The sequence below is a fragment of the Microcaecilia unicolor genome, chromosome 4 (assembly GCF_901765095.1).
Source record: "Microcaecilia unicolor chromosome 4, aMicUni1.1, whole genome shotgun sequence".
Taxonomy (NCBI): Eukaryota; Metazoa; Chordata; class Amphibia; order Gymnophiona; family Siphonopidae; genus Microcaecilia; species Microcaecilia unicolor.
In genome coordinates this window covers 196,745,485-196,762,521 of record NC_044034.1, presented here as the reverse complement: position 1 = coordinate 196,762,521, position 17,037 = coordinate 196,745,485, and the positions used below count along the sequence as shown (strand labels likewise).

Genomic DNA, 17,037 nt, shown 5'->3' with positions numbered 1-17,037 from the left:
TATTTGTAGAATAGACGTGACTGGGGAAAAGAATTTGGGTGAGCAAGAATTATGATTTACTTGTGCATTTAAATAACTTAGGTATAATGTAACACCAATTTCTACCACTGCCTACTTGCTGTCTTAAACCAAGCACCCTAAAATAACCCTTGTGGAGGGAAAATTTAGAAAGGGCGCCTGTATTTAGGTGCCAAGAAAGTGTCTATTTGAAGCCTATTCTTTGGAAAGTAGGTGCTTACCTACACCAACTGTACAGCTGACAATATTTTGATGTACAATCTAATTTACTGGTGATGTGTAGGATGTAATATTGGATTATACAAAAGGGACTGGATACATTACAGAGGTGGGCTAATATTTTTAGATTTAAACTCAATAAAGAGAAAACTAAATTTAGTACACAGTGGAATTACATCTTAATATTTTAGGAATTATTATGGAATAGTACCTTACATTAAATCCCCAAGCGCACAGGTATTGCTACTAAATTTTTAGATCTTTATGGAGGCTTAGACAAGCTACAGTATATTTTACATATGAAGTTTTTCGACTTATTGTTCAAACAATAGTCTTGCTATATAGATCACTGCAATGCCATTTATGCGGTATACAAGGAGGTGATACTTAAAAAGCTTCAGACATTGCAAAATACAGTGACTCGAATGATTTGTGGAGTGGCTAAATTTGAGAAAGTTACTCCTTTGCTGGTAGCACTGCATTGGCTTCCCGTGGAGGCACGATCTATATTTAAACTTGTTCTTTGAGACATCAGATTTTGTATGGTGAGACCCTAGAATATATGCTTGATTTGATTGATTACCTGAACGTAATTCAGCTTCTAACTTGAGACAGAATTCAATTTACATTATCCGATGTGTAAGAAGATTGTTTACAACAAAGAAACTTCAGACCACCCAAAACACTGCAGCCAGATTAATTATGGTAAATCCAAAATTCGATAGTGCTAAACCTCTTTGAGAGAAACTGCATTGGCTTCCAATTAAGGAGCGAATCACCTTCAAAATCTGTAACCTAGTCCACAAAATGCTTTACGGAGAAGCCCCAGGATACATAACCAACTTAATTAACCTACCTTCCAGGAATAATCCAGATCATCCCGTCATACTTAAACCTTCATTACCTAGCTGCAACAGCCTCAAATATAAATCCACTTATGCTTCCACCTTCTCCTTTATTAGTACTCAACTATGGAATGCACTGCCAAAAGCTGTAAAAAACTATTCACAATTATCTTAATTCAGGAAATCACTCAAGTTTAGCTTATTCGAAAGACCTATCCCAAGGATTCAACATACGTCCCTACATCCTGTAATACTGCAAATTAATGGACCATTTTGGACATTCTTAACCTTCCCTCCTTTTTCCCTGTATACCCTGTTCTTTTGATGCTCCCTGATCACTACACTATATTGTATTTTGTATATTTACCGGATTGGTGATTGCCTCTATGGTTTGAGGTAAGCCACTGAGCTGCAAATAGGTGGGAAAATGTGGGGTAGAAATGTGATAAATAAATAAATAAAATGGTGGAATAAGTTACCAGCTGACATTAGATTTCAAACTAATTATACAAAATTTAAAAAAATCATTGAAAACTTTTTTATTTCAGAAATATGTATTAGCTTGATAATTAGTGAGGAACTTTGTAATTCGCCAAGTCTGTTCAGTTATTCTTTGGTTTGCCCTTGGTGAATTGTTAGCCACACTGACTCCTGAGGCTAGTTTTGGATATGTGTTTTAATGTAATGTAATGATTGCACCTAGACTGGGGAGATACCCTTTAACTATGTGCCCCAAACACACCACCAGAGTCCATCAGTGTGAATACCTACCTGCAAAGTATGCAGCGTCGAAGTTAAGCAAACACTGAATAAAAACACAAGCTGGTTATTGTATGTGTTTCCATAAATGACTAGCATACTGGCATTTGCGTATGTACTCGAGGCCTAAATCTAGGTGGCTCTTTACAGAATTACCCCCTTAGGAGGGAATTCCATTACTGGACACCCCCTGTTAAGTGCCCCAATGCTGTGAAGGGAACAGTCTGCCCAACAAAGGCAAAGCTTATCATGACCCCAGACCGAGCCCTGTACCGTGACTCACCTGGGGGGCCTGCTGCTCCAAGATGCCGCTCCTCTCCGGCAACCTGTGCCATTGCCCGGTGGTGTTCCTGGGGGCATGCACGTGCACCAGCATGTATTTTGGATGGGCTGTGATGGGAGAATAGACAGGGCGCACCTGGGTAACATCAGCACTCCGGGGCCATATAAGGTGATTGGGCCTTCCCTTTCGTTGCCTTCGCAACAGGTCCCTTGAGCCTGCCTAGCTCAGTCTCAAGTTTGATTGCATTGCCTTGCTTTCTGGTCCAATTTCAGTGAGGATATCCTATTTCCTGAGGGTTCATCTTAATTGTTGTTGTAATCTGCCTTGGGAAGCCTGGTGTTATAAAGATGATGGAATACATTGAATATATTGAAATTAAATGAAAGTAAAATTAAACTCTCCTTTCATTGGGGCTCATGGAATCACATCTTTACTTCATCTGTTTTGTAGGAGGTTACATTCTAGATATGGATTATTCTGTTTTTGAGCAAGTTTCGCATACAAGTGGTTTTACAGTCAAAATAAAAATAAATATTTGTTTAATGCAGATTTATTTTGTTTAAACTAACTAAATGGGCTATAAGCCCGTAATACAGTCCATTGGTTTTCTTATATTTTGTTCTTGTGGTGACTTATACGGTGCCAAAACTGAAAATTCTTTATCTCTTCTATCAGGTCGATAATAAAAGGAGCTCCTTGTGAACACTATCCACCGTAAAAGGTTGTTTTATGGCTGTATATGAGGAATTGTGATATTGAATAAATGTTTTTATATTTTTGTTCCTAATCATGCATCCAAAGGTTATATAATTATTTCAAGAAAGTCAGTTAATCATTTAACTTATTAGTGGAATATAACCATAGGGGCATGGTATGGTTGCATTTTCAATATACTAGAGCCCAGCTAAGGAACAGGTTATTTTGAGTTAGTCTTCACTGGACTAAACTTGCTTTCCTTGTGTCATCACCATCCTGCTGGATAGGCAGTGTCTTAAAAGGTGGAGGATAAAGGATTAAAAAAAATATATCAGTTGTCTTTTCCTTAGACTGGTGCAGCAGGTGGAGCACTAGAATGTTATAGTTTTGCACAAAGTAACTGGTATGTACTATATGAAATGTCATGTCATGTATATTTCAAATACTTATTGAGTTTTTGAAATGCTATTTTTTTTACATGTTTCAATATAGAATGTAGTTTATTATCTTTTTTGTGATGTGTTATTTATTTATTTATTACACTTGTATCCCACATTTTCCCACCTATTTGTAGGCTCAATGTGGCTTACATAGTACCGTTTTTTCTAGGGGCATTTTGTCTAGGGTCTATTTTGTCAAGTGTTATTTTAGGTGAGGGGCCATTTTGTCTAAGGCTATGCTAGGGGCTGATTTGTCAAGGGCTATTTTTGTTACAAGGCTATTTTGTCTAGGCTATTATGTCAGGGTGCTGGTTTCAACCTATTAAGAAGATGAAGCTGAAAAACAGCAGTTTTAACAACTGACAACACTTGATTTTTCATAGATAGATGTGTGTTTAATATCACACCAAGTATCCTCATGTGGTTCTTACTTCCAATACCGAATCTCCTACACATACTGATTTATATTGCTTCAAAGATTCATCACCTCCAAAAAATATCAATTCATTTTTTTCCAAATTTAAAACACAAGTCAGTGAGAAGTCATCCATTGATGAACTTCATTCATACATCTGTTCAACCCAGACAAACCTCCTTGTACTAAGAAGAAAAGATGAATATCGTAAGCATATATCCTATATTCTACCTGTAACCTTGAAAAAACTTTACCTAATGATGACATATAATGTTAAATAGTAAAGCAGAACGAGCTGAACCCTGTGGGACTCCTTTAGATAAAGTCACAACTTGTGATGTTTGTCCTTTACTAAACACCTAAAAAGACCTTCCCTCAAATAGGAGGTAAACCAATTTAACACAATACCCCTATACCAATCATTTTCAATTGTAGCAACAGTAGGTCAACATCTAGTGTGTCAAAAGCCAATGACACATCTAGGGATACAAAACAATATGTCAGCCCTTTATCATTTCCTCTTCTAATCACACCCAAAGCTGACAAGAGACAAGAGTAGAATCTCTATAATATGGCCCATTTGAAACCATACTTATGTTTATCCAAACACTCCACACTGTCTACAAATTCCACCAATTGAGAACTAATTTTTCAACCACTTTCATGATAATAGGTACAACAGAGATAGGCCTATAGTTACTCAAAACTGATGCATCCAATTACGCTCCCTTAATCAAAAGTTACACCATAGAAAGATCAAGACTTGGTAACAATATAATTTTATTGCTTAGAAATACACATATAGGATTTGTTAATATTCTGCATCGAGGAAAATTTACTTCGGTGAAATCAACCTGGTTTTTTTTCAGTGTGTGTGAGTGGAGGAGTGGCCTAGTGGTTAGAGCACTGGTCTTGCAATCCAGAGGTGGCCAATTCAAATCCCACTGCTGCTTCTTGTGATCTTGGGCAAGTCATTTAACCCTCCATTGCCTCAGGTACAAACTTAGATTGTGAGCCCTCCTGGACAGAGAAATATCCCTCACCTTGAGCTACTAATGAAAAAGGTGTGAGCAAATCTAAATAAATAAATTTTTGCTTTTTGAATTACTTCAAAATGTGCATCATTCTTTGTACCTCTTTTTGTAATTTATAATACACTGGGAGATACAATTTTAGCATTTCAATAAACAGATCGTTTCCAGTTGATGGTCCATGAATCCTGATCATTTGTGGATCCCTTTGTACAACTACTGTAAGTGACTAACTGCCTGCAAAGACTCACTGGAAGAAGTATGCAATAAATAGCTTCATCTGAGTCACACAGCAACTTACCATGGTGCCAGCAAGGATCATGCCTACGAGAACTAATACCAGCAGGAAGCAGGCCATTCAATGTTCCCAAATCCTTTCTGTAAAGCTGTTAGATCCTGTGAAACAGAACTCAAAATCAACTCTTCATACTGTGATTTTCCTGCTCAAGCCAGAACAATGTGACTCCAGTAGGTTTCAATGCAACAGACAAACAGAAATTTTGGGTTGCACATCATGCTTTATAGAAGTGTAGAGTAGCATTTCTCAAGCAGGTCCTGGAGTAGCCCCCAGCCAGTCTGGTTTTCACATTGAATATGCATGAGATAAATCTGTATCTGTTGCTTCCTCTGCATGCAGATCTATGGCATGCAGAGGTGCAGGGCCACACACCAAACCTTTGACTCCAACTCCTCTATTTTTCTACTGTCTAACTCCAGGTTCATCTCTGATTCCTACTCTTTAATTTTTTTGTTCTGGATCTAAAGTACTAGTAAATATAACATATTTACCAGTACTTTAGATTCAGGACTATATATCTATATCTATATATATGGGCAGTGGAACGATTTTGATTGGGGGTGCCCCAGCTCTGCCCCCCAAACCTTCCATACCATCCTACTCCCCTCCTATGGCATCTGACATATCTATTCTCCCCTCTTTTCCCTCTCAAACTCCCCCTCATGGTGTCAATCATTTCTCTCCTTCCCTACTCCCTTTCCCCCATCTTATCCAGCATCTCTATCTTTCTCTCCCTCTCAACCCCTCAAGGTCTACATCATCTTTCTGCTTCCATCATGGTCCCCAGCATGGTCCTTCTCTTCCCCATTCAGCATCTCTCCTTCCCTTCTCCTGCCCCCTGCCTGTAGTGTCCACCATTCCACTCACTACATGGTCTGCAGAAACTCTTTTCTTCCCTCCTTCTCCACCTCCTATGGTATCTCTCTCCTTCCCTGCCCTCCCCCTTCTCACTCTAGCATTTGTACCCTTCCCTCACCTATAGTGTCCATCATTCAACCTTGTTGGTGTATAGTATTCCACCTCCATGCTTTCCAGCATCTCTTTCCTTTCCTCCCTCTCAAACTCTTATCTTCAGCATTTCTTCCTTCCTCTCCCTTCCTCTCTTCAGTCATCTTCTTCCCTCCCTCTCAGCATCTCTCTCCTTTACTTATCTCCCCCCCATGTGGTGTCCACCATTCAAACCTCCTCCCCCTCCCCACCGTCTTCAGCATTTCTCTTCTTTCCTGCCATGTCCACGAGGTATTTATTCTCTTACCATGCTCCCCTGGGGTGGCAAACTCTAAAAGCTGTGTTGGCGATATTGCATGGATGGGCTGGTGCAGAGATGTCAGATGCTAAAGGCCTGCTAACTCCCACCCTTTCTGTACTTCCTGTTTCAAAGGGGACAGAAGGCAGCTGGCAAGCCTTAAGCAGGTGCAGGTGCAGGGTAAGAGAAGAAAAGTATCATGGGTGTTTCTGATCTCTTAAAAGTATAATATTTTCTTAAAGCAGATATGTGCTAAAATAATCAGATAGTATAACCTCGGCACAGCAGCAAACACCAGAAGTCTCCCTTCTTTTTCTGAATTTACTTTTGTTGAATAAATATAGCCAATTTACTCACAGCTAGTAGATTCTTAGAAGTTACTGCCCCGAGGCATGAGACTTCGTAGTTCTGAGAGCTGTAACAGAGGGTGGAGATGGAAATTTGAAGAGAAGGAAGCTTTATGGCAGAGTGGGACAGCTGATAGGTAAATGAAGGTGGTTCAGAGATGGGATGCTGAATGAGTGGAGCTAAAGAGATGAGTGCACATCAGGGGAGCAAGAGGACATGTGCTGTCCGAGGACAGATGGAGAATGTCTGCCTGGTGGAGACAGAGAGGTCAAGAAAAGGCACACAAAATCCCACGGAGGGGGAGGTAAAGGGACCAATAGGGACAGAACCTGAGGTAGCAGAGGTGGTCATAGAGGGCAGTCCTCGACTGGAGAAAAAGGTCATACCCTAGTAGGAATAATTTTGAAATGACAGTAGGTAAACAAAGGAACCAAGCTTGGCTGAGAAAGGGAGGAGGTCTTTGCAGGAGAATAGACCACTAGTAAAAAACTCAAACAAACAAATAGGGGTGGGTGCAGTACACGTGAGACTATATACACAATGCATTGCTCTTGTATCTTTGCAGTCAGTGACTGCTGCAGTGAAAATCCTTAGAAGTGAGAATAACAGTAAAGGCATTAAACACATTTTAGAACTATACTATAAAACTAGTTTAACTTCAGGGGCAGAACATAGAAAGGAAGGATTGCAAAATGGGGTGACAAGGCACCTGTGGCTCTTCCTGTTCCAGGGCCTATGTGTATCTATCTATCTATCCATCTATCTATCTATATCATGCCATACATTATAATGTTGTAAGTTTTCATTTTGAAGTTGGAGTCGGTACAGTTTTACTAACTCCAACTCCACCCATAATTGCTTCTGACTCCGACCCCACAGCCCTGTATAGGTAGGGTGTAATTTCATAACACTGTGCCTATATGAAATTTCAAAAAAGTGCTGTTTTTATGTTTAAATATTTTTATTGAAAGTGCAACTGTACAATGCTACATCAACAAGGTATTCATAATATTCATAACATCTCGTATTGTACACCAAATAATACAGAGCTCAATATCCAATATTCTGTTTCCAATATTTTCTCCCCAATTCCCTAGTACCCCCCCTCCCGTTATCCTCTGTCCTACTCCCACTCATTCTCCTATTATGCTTGACCCTTCATTACCGTTCATCTCTCGTCTTCACCTAAAACTATCCCCCCCTCCTCTGTATCCCCTGGAGCCTGGGCTCTTATGGCCCCAAGGGCCCCGTAGGGTAGGGTCCTATAGTATGTCTCTAACGGTAGAAGTGAGAAGTAGATGGAAAAGAACATTCCAAGCCTTTAAAAAAAAAAAAAAAACTATTGGATCTCTTTGCAAGCATAGCCCTGTCCATTTTTATTGCGGAGTCTTCTTCAACCCTTCCACCCCCTCTCTTACACCCTCTCTAATCCTTTCCAGCCCCCCCTGTATTTAAAAAAAAAAAACCTCCCTTGGGGATCACAGTACTCTGAATATAGTGTGATTTCCTAATGTATCCCAATACTGTGGTGTCCCCCTATTAGTACCAAATCCCACCCCACCCCATCCCCCCACCTCTCTTCCCTTCGGCTCTGTGTTCTCCAAGTGGGAGTATTTCTCAATCATCTACAATCTCCTCTGGATCCTCCACCCCCCTCCGTTCCCTATTCCACATGCTCTGAATGATGTTCATGAAAACGTGTTCAGTACCAGACTACGGGCTCTGTGAGACAAGGATTGGATATAATTATTCCAAACTGACAAAAACTGCTGTTTCCGCTTAAACGTCACTCGAGCATATTGTAACTCGAGCATCATTAGACTATGCAGTCTATTCCTCCAATGCCAATATGAGGGTGTCTGATCGCTGGTCCATGCTCCCAATATCACTCTCTTACCCAGCATTGCTGCCCTCCGAATTAGCAGTTTATAATTTTTATTATTTACCCCCAAAATCCTCATACTGGTCTAACAACCATCCTCTAGGTGATAACCTAACTGGCCCAACCCCCAGGCTGTCCATGTAATGAACAAGTTTCTTCCAAAAAACTTAAATCCGATCACATTTCCAAAAAGCATGTATAAAGGAATTAATTTCTGTCTTACATTTCTTGCAAATCGGCGAATCAATGCCTCCCGCTTTAAAGAGACGTTCCTGAGTAAAATAAGCTCGGTGCAAAACACGAAAATTGCATTCTCTGAGTTCCGCACTCACCAACCCTGATGGGATCCTCCCTACCAATTGAGTCACGTCTATTGTTGCGACCGGTATATCCAAATCCTTACTCCATTTTCGCTGCAAATTCCCCCTCTCTGGTGGCCGTTGAATGGCCTCTAGTGCCTTTTTAAGATTGGACACCGAAACACCTCTATCTTGAATAGGTTCAAAAAATTGTTTAGTCTCTGTCTCAAAGGAAACCGCTCATCTGCCAATTCCAAACTATTAATATAATGACAGACCTGTCTATACGCAAATAGATCGCTTCTTTCCACCTTCCCAGATAACACCAGCGATTCCCACGTCATTAGTAATCCTTCCGTATCTAGAAGATCACCCACACACTGAAGTCCCCTAGAGGCCCATCGTCGAAACTAATATTATCGCTCCCCGGGGTAAACTCTGTATTTTCCCTCCCAACAGGGGTACCAGATAATTCCATGTCAGCCTCATCGACTTCAAAGTAAGCTGGAGCGCATCTCCTCGGGAGTCTGGTGGTAGGACACTGGACTAAGTGAAAAAAATTCCACTTACCATATGTGGCCTGTTCCAGCATCCTAGGTGTATACAAGTGACTATCCAGTACCCAGTTCCCCAAATGACGCAACAAACTTGCCCAGTTGTAACTTTGCAAGTCCGGCATTCCAAGTCCCCCTGTCGCCATGACCCAATCAAATACTTAAAGGATGTTCTAGGCTTCTTCCCCTGCCAGCAAATTTAGATACCAGTTTGTGTAGTGCACCAATTTCCTTTTTTCTGAGTTTAAGTGGTAAGACTGAAGCATATACAGCACTTGGGAAATAAGATCATGTGAAACAACTGGAGGCGCCCCATGAACCGAGATGGGTAACATCAACCAATGCGACAAGGACTGATCTGTCTGTTCCATTAAATGCGAGACGCTTCAAGTCGTGTATGAGAAACGATTTATATGGGAGTTTTATGCCCAGATATTTAAAATAGCGCGTGGCCATTTCAAAGGAAGGGTCCCTCCCACTGTCTCTTCACTAAACTACTTGTTGGCAAGGCCAAAGACTTATCCAAATTCAGCTTAAACCCAGAGAAATCTCCAAATTCAGCGAAGCTTTCCATCAGTGCAGGCAGGGATTTCCTGGAATCAGTCAGATGCACTAACCAAATCGTCGGCAAAGGCCGATATTTTAAATCCTGCCTTCCCATTATTACTCCTGCAATCTCTGGGTGCGACACAATCTCTCTGATCAACGGGTCTATACTCAAGACAAACAGCAGTGGTGATAACGGGCAACCTTGTCTGGTCCCCCGTTGTATATCTATAAATTCTGAAACGATCCCATTAACCATATCGCTGCCCGTGGTGTTTGATATAGTGCCCGTACTGCTCGTACCCAATTGCCCTCAAGCCATACATCTCTAAAGTCGCGAATAAAAAATCCCATCGCACTCTATCGAACGCCTTCTCCGCGTCAAAACTGATCAACAGAGAAGGCGTCCCATGTCTTTCCACCATTCCATAGAGGACAAAATTTTCCTCATGTTTTTGCTAGTGTCCTTCCCCTCACAAACCCGACCTGACTCTCTTCTATCAGTGATGGCAGTATCACCGCAAGTCTGTTAGCCAAGGTCTTAGCAAATATTTTAGCTTCCACGTTGATCAGCGAGATGGGTCTATATGAGGATGCTCGCTCAGGATCCCGGCCTGGTTTCAGCAAAACCACCATCCTGACCTCCTTCAAAGAGTCTGACATATCACCAGTCTCCATAAATGTATTAATAAAGCTGTCAGGGTGTTACAATCTGGTGGTTTAAAACTTTGTAAAACTCATACCGAAAACCGTCTGGGCCTGGTGCTTTAAATAGAGCTCCCTGTCGTATCGCTAGTAGCACCTCATCTTCCGTGATCTGGTGATTCAGTGTAGTCCGCTGGTGAGTCCCGCAAGGTTGGTAGGTCTTTCCCCTCCAAATAGGCCCTGCTTTCCAAGTCGTCTGTGTTCGGACAGGTATATAACTCTTGGTAATATTGCTGAAAAGTCGCAGCTATTTCTGTATCTGTTCTTGCGAACCCTCCTCCTGGCCTTAAAACTTGTAGTACCTTCTGTTTCCAGTTTTCCGCCTTACCATTTCCAGCTAATAGTTTCCCTTGTTTGTTACCATGGAGGTATAACTGGAATTTATAATATTGCATTGATTTAACTGCCCTAGCGTGCAGCAGAGTATTAAGGGTAGCCTGTCCGGCCAAGAGATGCGATTTATTCTGTGGTCGTGGGCCTAGACGCCCACTGCCTCCTGGCCTCTCCCACCTGAGTGCTGAGACGAATAATAGCTTTATCTCTCATCTTCTTTTATAGCTCGTATAAGCCAGTATTACCCCCGCAGCACCGCCTTAGCAGTTTCCCAGTATAGTATCGGGTCCTCTCGGTGAGCGGCATTATGTGTCTGATAGTCTATCCATTGCTTCGTAAGTGTTCCTGGAATTCATTATCCTGCAACAGATAACATGGGAATTGCCAGTGAAACCTGTTGACTCGGCCCGGAGGTGTCCCTCATGGTCCACCAGGACATAAGCATGATCCGATATCCCATATGGACCGATACCCGCGTCCTGGACCCCAGAGAAAAGGGTCCTAGACAAAAGCCAGTAATCAATTCTAGATTGCGAGGAGTGGGCTCTAGAAATATGCGTATAGTCTCTATCACTTGGGTTATAACAGTCTCCACACGTCTACCAGATCCAGGCCGTACAAAGTAATGGAATCCCTTCCTTTGGAGACCCTCTTTCCGCCCTTTGACCTCTTGAGGAGTCCAAACTAGGGTCATTTACAGATCCCCGCCCATAATTATCGGAATACCCTCATGCTTGGCAAGAATATGGACATCGACCTGAAAAATTTATGATTAGGAACATTGGGGGCATAGATGTTCACCAGCAAAAATGTTTGTTGGTTTGATCCTGACTTTTGCAATCACATACCTACCATCCTTGTCCCGCCAGCAACCCTGTGTCTGAACATCAAGCGTCCTCTCTGAACAATATCATCACCCCAGCTTTACGAGCCTGTGTCGAGGCTTCCAGCCGAGAACCCACCCACCATTTTTTGAATTGGTGGGTCTCTTGTAAGAATACTACATCTGCTTTCTGCCTATTCAAAAGCTGCAAAACTTTTTGACGCTTAATTGGAGACGTAATCCCCCCCACATTCCATGACACAAACTTCAGCGTCTTCATCCTTCTCCCTTTGAAAGCCCTTTAATCATTGGATCAATCTTTCTTATCAAAGGAGGGTCAGCCCAGCCTCTACCCTCCCCGTTCCTCCTTAAATTTAGGAGGGTCCAGCATGTTAGCCGCTTCTCCCTCTCCCTCTTGAGATTTCCTAGATTCCTCCTCCCCTGGTCCCCACAGAGCCGATCCTCCCTTCCCCCTACCCTGTCCCTCCCGTCCCCAGATCCTTGTCCTATTTTTATTCCCCCCCCATTCCCCCTACATTACTAAACAACCTCCTGTGAGGTTTTCCCGCCCACAGCATATCTGTGTCAGGCGGAGCCTATTAGGTCACTTTCAAAGAGATGCTCCCTCCCTCCCTCCAGAACAGCTTATCCACCTATAACCCTCTTCTTGTCATATTCCAGCCAAACTTCTATTTATAGGTTATATATCTATCCCCTTGAGTACCGCACATTTCTCTCTTCCCCTCCTCCTCCTCCCCCCCCCCCACCTCCCCACTCATATATTCAATATATCATCATAATACATTAATATGCAATCGGCATTTATACAAGAGGCAAAAATAAATAAAAAATAAAATAAAAGGCAATATCATTAACATCCTTTCTGTCCACATAGTTTAGGAAATTAGGATCCAGAATAAAATTTAAAGAATACAGCACATTTTTAAGTTTTAGAGAGGTTATCAAAAAGAATTAACTCATGCATTTAATTTTTGGTGTATACATCTTTCCCACTACATTGCAAAACCAGCAGAGTACTGCCTGTCCCCTCTAAACAGTGATAACTATTCACATGTCCTTTTAACATAAACAATTCAGCACTAGCAACGAAATTGAACTTGTACTTCAAATTAACATGTATTATCCCCTCTCTCCAACCCATTTCAGTGTCCCTCCCCCCCTCTCCTTAACTCCAGCATTTTAGTCCCTTCCAGCAACTTTGCATTTGAATGACAGGAGAAGAAGAGAGAAAGGAAAAGAGAAAAACAAAAACAAAACCTTTTATAAGTAGCTGAGGATCTTTAACGTTTATTCATCTTATTCATCATCTCCTGGCCATATTGCCGCTGGTCACAACCCTTGCAGCTCCATTGCAAAACCTCTTGTTGATTCTCATTGTATTTCCTTACCCGCACCTGTACTTCTCATCCATTCTGTCTCAAGCATACACAATCCTGTGAATTGTCCTGTCAAGTCGGCTCATCCATTCCGTGCGCCCTGACTCCTCTACCCTGCGTTCATTCAGCAGCCGCCCGTTGCACTGCATCTGGTATGTCAAAAAACGCACGTGCTGCTTCAGGGGTATTGAAGAAGGTCGCTTTGCCATCTGAGAAGACTTTCAGGCGTGCCGGGTATAGCAATGCGAATTGCACGTGGCGCTGATGCAATGTGGAACATATTGGTGAGTATGCTTTCCTCAGCTGTGAAACTCTTGTCGAGAAATCCTGAAAGCATAATACCGGCTTGTTGTCATATCTTAACTGGCCTTTCGCCCTAATTTCTTTGAGGATTTCCAGTTTATGAACATAGTTCAATAACTTGAATATACAATCCTCGGTTTGGCATCTCCTGTCGTTTTGGCCCCAATCGGTGCGCTCGTTTGATTCGAAGTGGGCCTGCTTTCGATTGCAATTTTAGCGTACTGGTGAGCCATTCCTCTAAAAAGGATCTCAGTTCCAAATCTGTGATGGTTTCAGCAAGCCCACCAATCGAAGATTGGCCCTTCTAGATCGGTTTTCTAGATCGTCCAATTTAATTTCCAGCGCGGTGACTCTCAATTGTAGTTTTCTTGGCCTGTCTGTGCTTCCTCTACTCGATCCTCTAGATCCGAGATTCTTTGACACGATGCCGCAAACTCGCCTGTGAGTGATTCTATTTTTCCATCCATCGTGTCAAGCTTGTCCGCCATTCGTTGGATTTCTGTTCTAGAGACTGATTTATGGCCTGCGTGACTTCCGTTACGATTTCGGACACCCATGCCGAGCAAATGGAGTTCGGACCTCTTTCTTCAGCTGCCACCATTTTGTGGATTTCAGCCGCTTTCGGCTTCTCACTTTGTTTTTCGCAGCGTTTTGAGGCCATTAACGTCCGAGTCCTACACCCTCTGCGATGCGATATCTCCACTTAATTTCCACTATTGGTTATTTCTCTGGTATTAAGTTGTTTAGCTAGCGGGAGCTGTTCTTTTCGGTTGGGGCCCGGGAGCTCTCCTCGTCCACGTCTGCTATTCAGCGTGGCATCACGTGACCTTTCAAAAGTGCTTGTTTTACGTCTATTTTTATAAAGACAATCACATTCATAAATAGATCTATCAAAAATCCAGAAGGAGACAAAACAGAGAAACAAAAAACTGTACACTCCTATATTGTTTAGTGGGATCTGTAGGTTGCTGCTGATTGGTGGAGAGTGAAACCATGTGATAGGGTAGACTGATGATTGGGACAACTGGGGCAGTACCTAAGGGCCCACAACAGTAGGGGCCTATTCTCCCCTAGCCTTCATCTAGTTCAGTTTGCCCATTGCTCTAGCCCTGCACCTTAGGCTAATTTTATAGGAAGCCTTTATGTGTGAAAAAAAGCCTTGATAAAATTACCTCTATTAAGGCTATTTCCAGATTTTATTGTTTGTGTTTATTAAAAGTTTTGTTTATACTGTCTTTTCTGCAATAACAAGCCAAAGTAGTTTACAATAGAATGAATAAGTTAATTAATTAGAAAAGGAATGGCAATAATTGATAGGACAGAATGCAGTTACACCCAGTATTTCCCAGTGTCATGGCACTTGCTTTCTAAAAAACTGTTTTAGACTACCCTGACACCTTTAAAAACTGCTACTGTCACCTACGCCCAACTAGGAAAGATTCAGCATATTGCTGTATGGAGACAGATTATTGGATCTTTCTTGATAACTGGCCCAGTGTTGTGCAGCTCTCTGCTGGAAACTAGCAGGTTAGAAAGGAATTTGTTGAATTTTAGGAAGACAGTAAAGGGTCATGGATTTGATATACTACCTTCCTGCATTTATTATATACAGGTACTATCTCTGTCCCTAGCAGGCTCACAATCTAAGCTTTTGCACCTGGCATAATGGAGGGTTAAGGTGCCGATGATCAAAAGTAAACGCAGGCGCTAGAGGCAATTAGTGCCATACTAGTGCCCACATTTAAGAGCGAAGCACGATCAGAGGGGTCTAACGAAACAATGAGCTCACCAGGCCTTAGCACAGATAGAATGCAAATGTAGTCAAGCTCATTTAAATGAGGTTATTTTGTATTCCTTCCCAATGATCAAAAAAGAGCGCCCGAAACAAAGGTGCCTTATGCTGTAAAAAATAACGCCAGGTCCGAGAAAGGATTAGGGTATTAGAAGAGAGAATTTCCCATGATTCTCATGCTTCTCTAATGATTCTTTGTGCAAAATCTACTGTGTTTGATTGCTTTTGGAAGCAGAAGGAAGTCCATGCAAGCCCTTCAACACTAGTTGTGAGAAACAGCAGACCCAAACGTGAAGCACACATTGGTGTTCTTGACCTGTGTCTAAATTTAAAGCAGCCATGCTTAAAAAAAAAAAAAAACAAAGCAAGCATTGTTCTGGCACTATTTTATGGTGCTATTCAGAATAGTGCCGGAGTTTTGATCATCTGCCCCTAAGTGACTTCCCCAGAGTCCATAAGTGGGCAGATGAAAGTAAACGTGGGCAATAGAGGTCAATAGCACCCATGTTTTGCATCCGATAATAGAGCTGGCCAGCGTGTGAAACAATTCATTGGCCTGCTGTGATTGCTAACTGCATGCAAACAAGGGTCTCCCACATTCCTCCCTAAGCAGGCAGTGCACCAAACAAGGGCGCTGCTCCCACTGCAAACCCTACGCAGCTCGGAGCTGGCGTTAGAGTTTGCCAGCAGGGAAGAATTGGGGAGACCCAGTGGCGTAGCTAGGGGGTGTGCAGGGGGAGTGGTCGCTCCCCCAAATGGATTTTAAAAAATGGCGCCTATGCAGTTAACAGCATGGTTGGCACACTGCAGCAAGGATTTTTAAAAAAATTTTGCGAGGAAGAAGTGGACGTCACGAGGCTAGATGGCTGCCTAAGAATCTAGCTCTTGCACCTTCCTACACCATTGAGCCATCATCTGTGGCCATCCACTATAATTTTGGTGTTTCACTGATCGGAAGAGGCTAGCGTAAACTGTTGATCATAATGAGCAAAACATCTGTGTTGCAGAATCAGGAGGGAGAGCGCCATTCCACCAGGCAGATGGCGAAGGGCCTGTCGCGCCATGCGTCCCCGGAGTTAAGGCAGTCGTCTGACTCTGACACGGCATCCTCCCATACAGATCAGCGATGCTCAGCCCTCAAAAAGAAAAGTCTCTCGAAAGACCTAGCAAAATGTTTGGAGGCGATAAGGGAGGAAATTAAGGCTTCAAGGTGGAGATCTTGGAACACGTGGATGCCATCAGCCTTGACTTGCGCGAACTGGGAGGCCGCGTGGAGTTATTGGAGGAGCGGGCCAATGAACAGACTGAAGCGGGTCTGGCAGCGGGCTCGTCAACTAACAACGCTGGAATATAAGGAAGCGCGGGTTGCTGTTTTCCAGGACCTATCAGTGTACATGTTGACGCAGAGACGGGCTATGAAGCCTGTTCTTGAGATTTTGATAAGGAGAAGATTGCTTACCGCTGGAGCTTTCCTTTTGCTGTGTGCTTTGAGTTAAAGGCAAGCAGTTCCGGTTTTGCCGGGTCTCTGAAGCGTGGCAGAGTCTTCATGAAGCAGGCTTGACCTCAACAGCGATTCTACCAGCGGGGATGGCGCCTTCCACGAAAGCTAAGCTCCAGAAGTGGAAAAGAGTTGGACAGAAGGCTCAGAAGCAAGGGACCTAAATTGGTCTGTACACTGACTGACTTTGTTCAAACTTTAAATGCAAATGCATTGGGACTAGTTCTGCAGTTTAGCAGTTGGACAGTGATTAAGTGGCAATAGTTACTTTATGTAGTGGAGGGGTTGTGGGTGATTTGGTATAATG

At 42.6% G+C, this 17,037-nt stretch overlaps 1 protein-coding gene across 1 annotated transcript in view; it reads right to left on the bottom strand.

Annotated features, from left to right (window-relative positions):
• Positions 1-17,037, bottom strand: part of PTPN5 (protein tyrosine phosphatase non-receptor type 5) — a 355,312-nt gene that overhangs the window by 285,120 nt on the left and 53,155 nt on the right. The window contains 2 exon segments of the mRNA XM_030201109.1: positions 5,008-5,063; positions 5,066-5,102. Coding sequence (XP_030056969.1) covers positions 5,008-5,063; positions 5,066-5,102 — 93 coding nt within the window.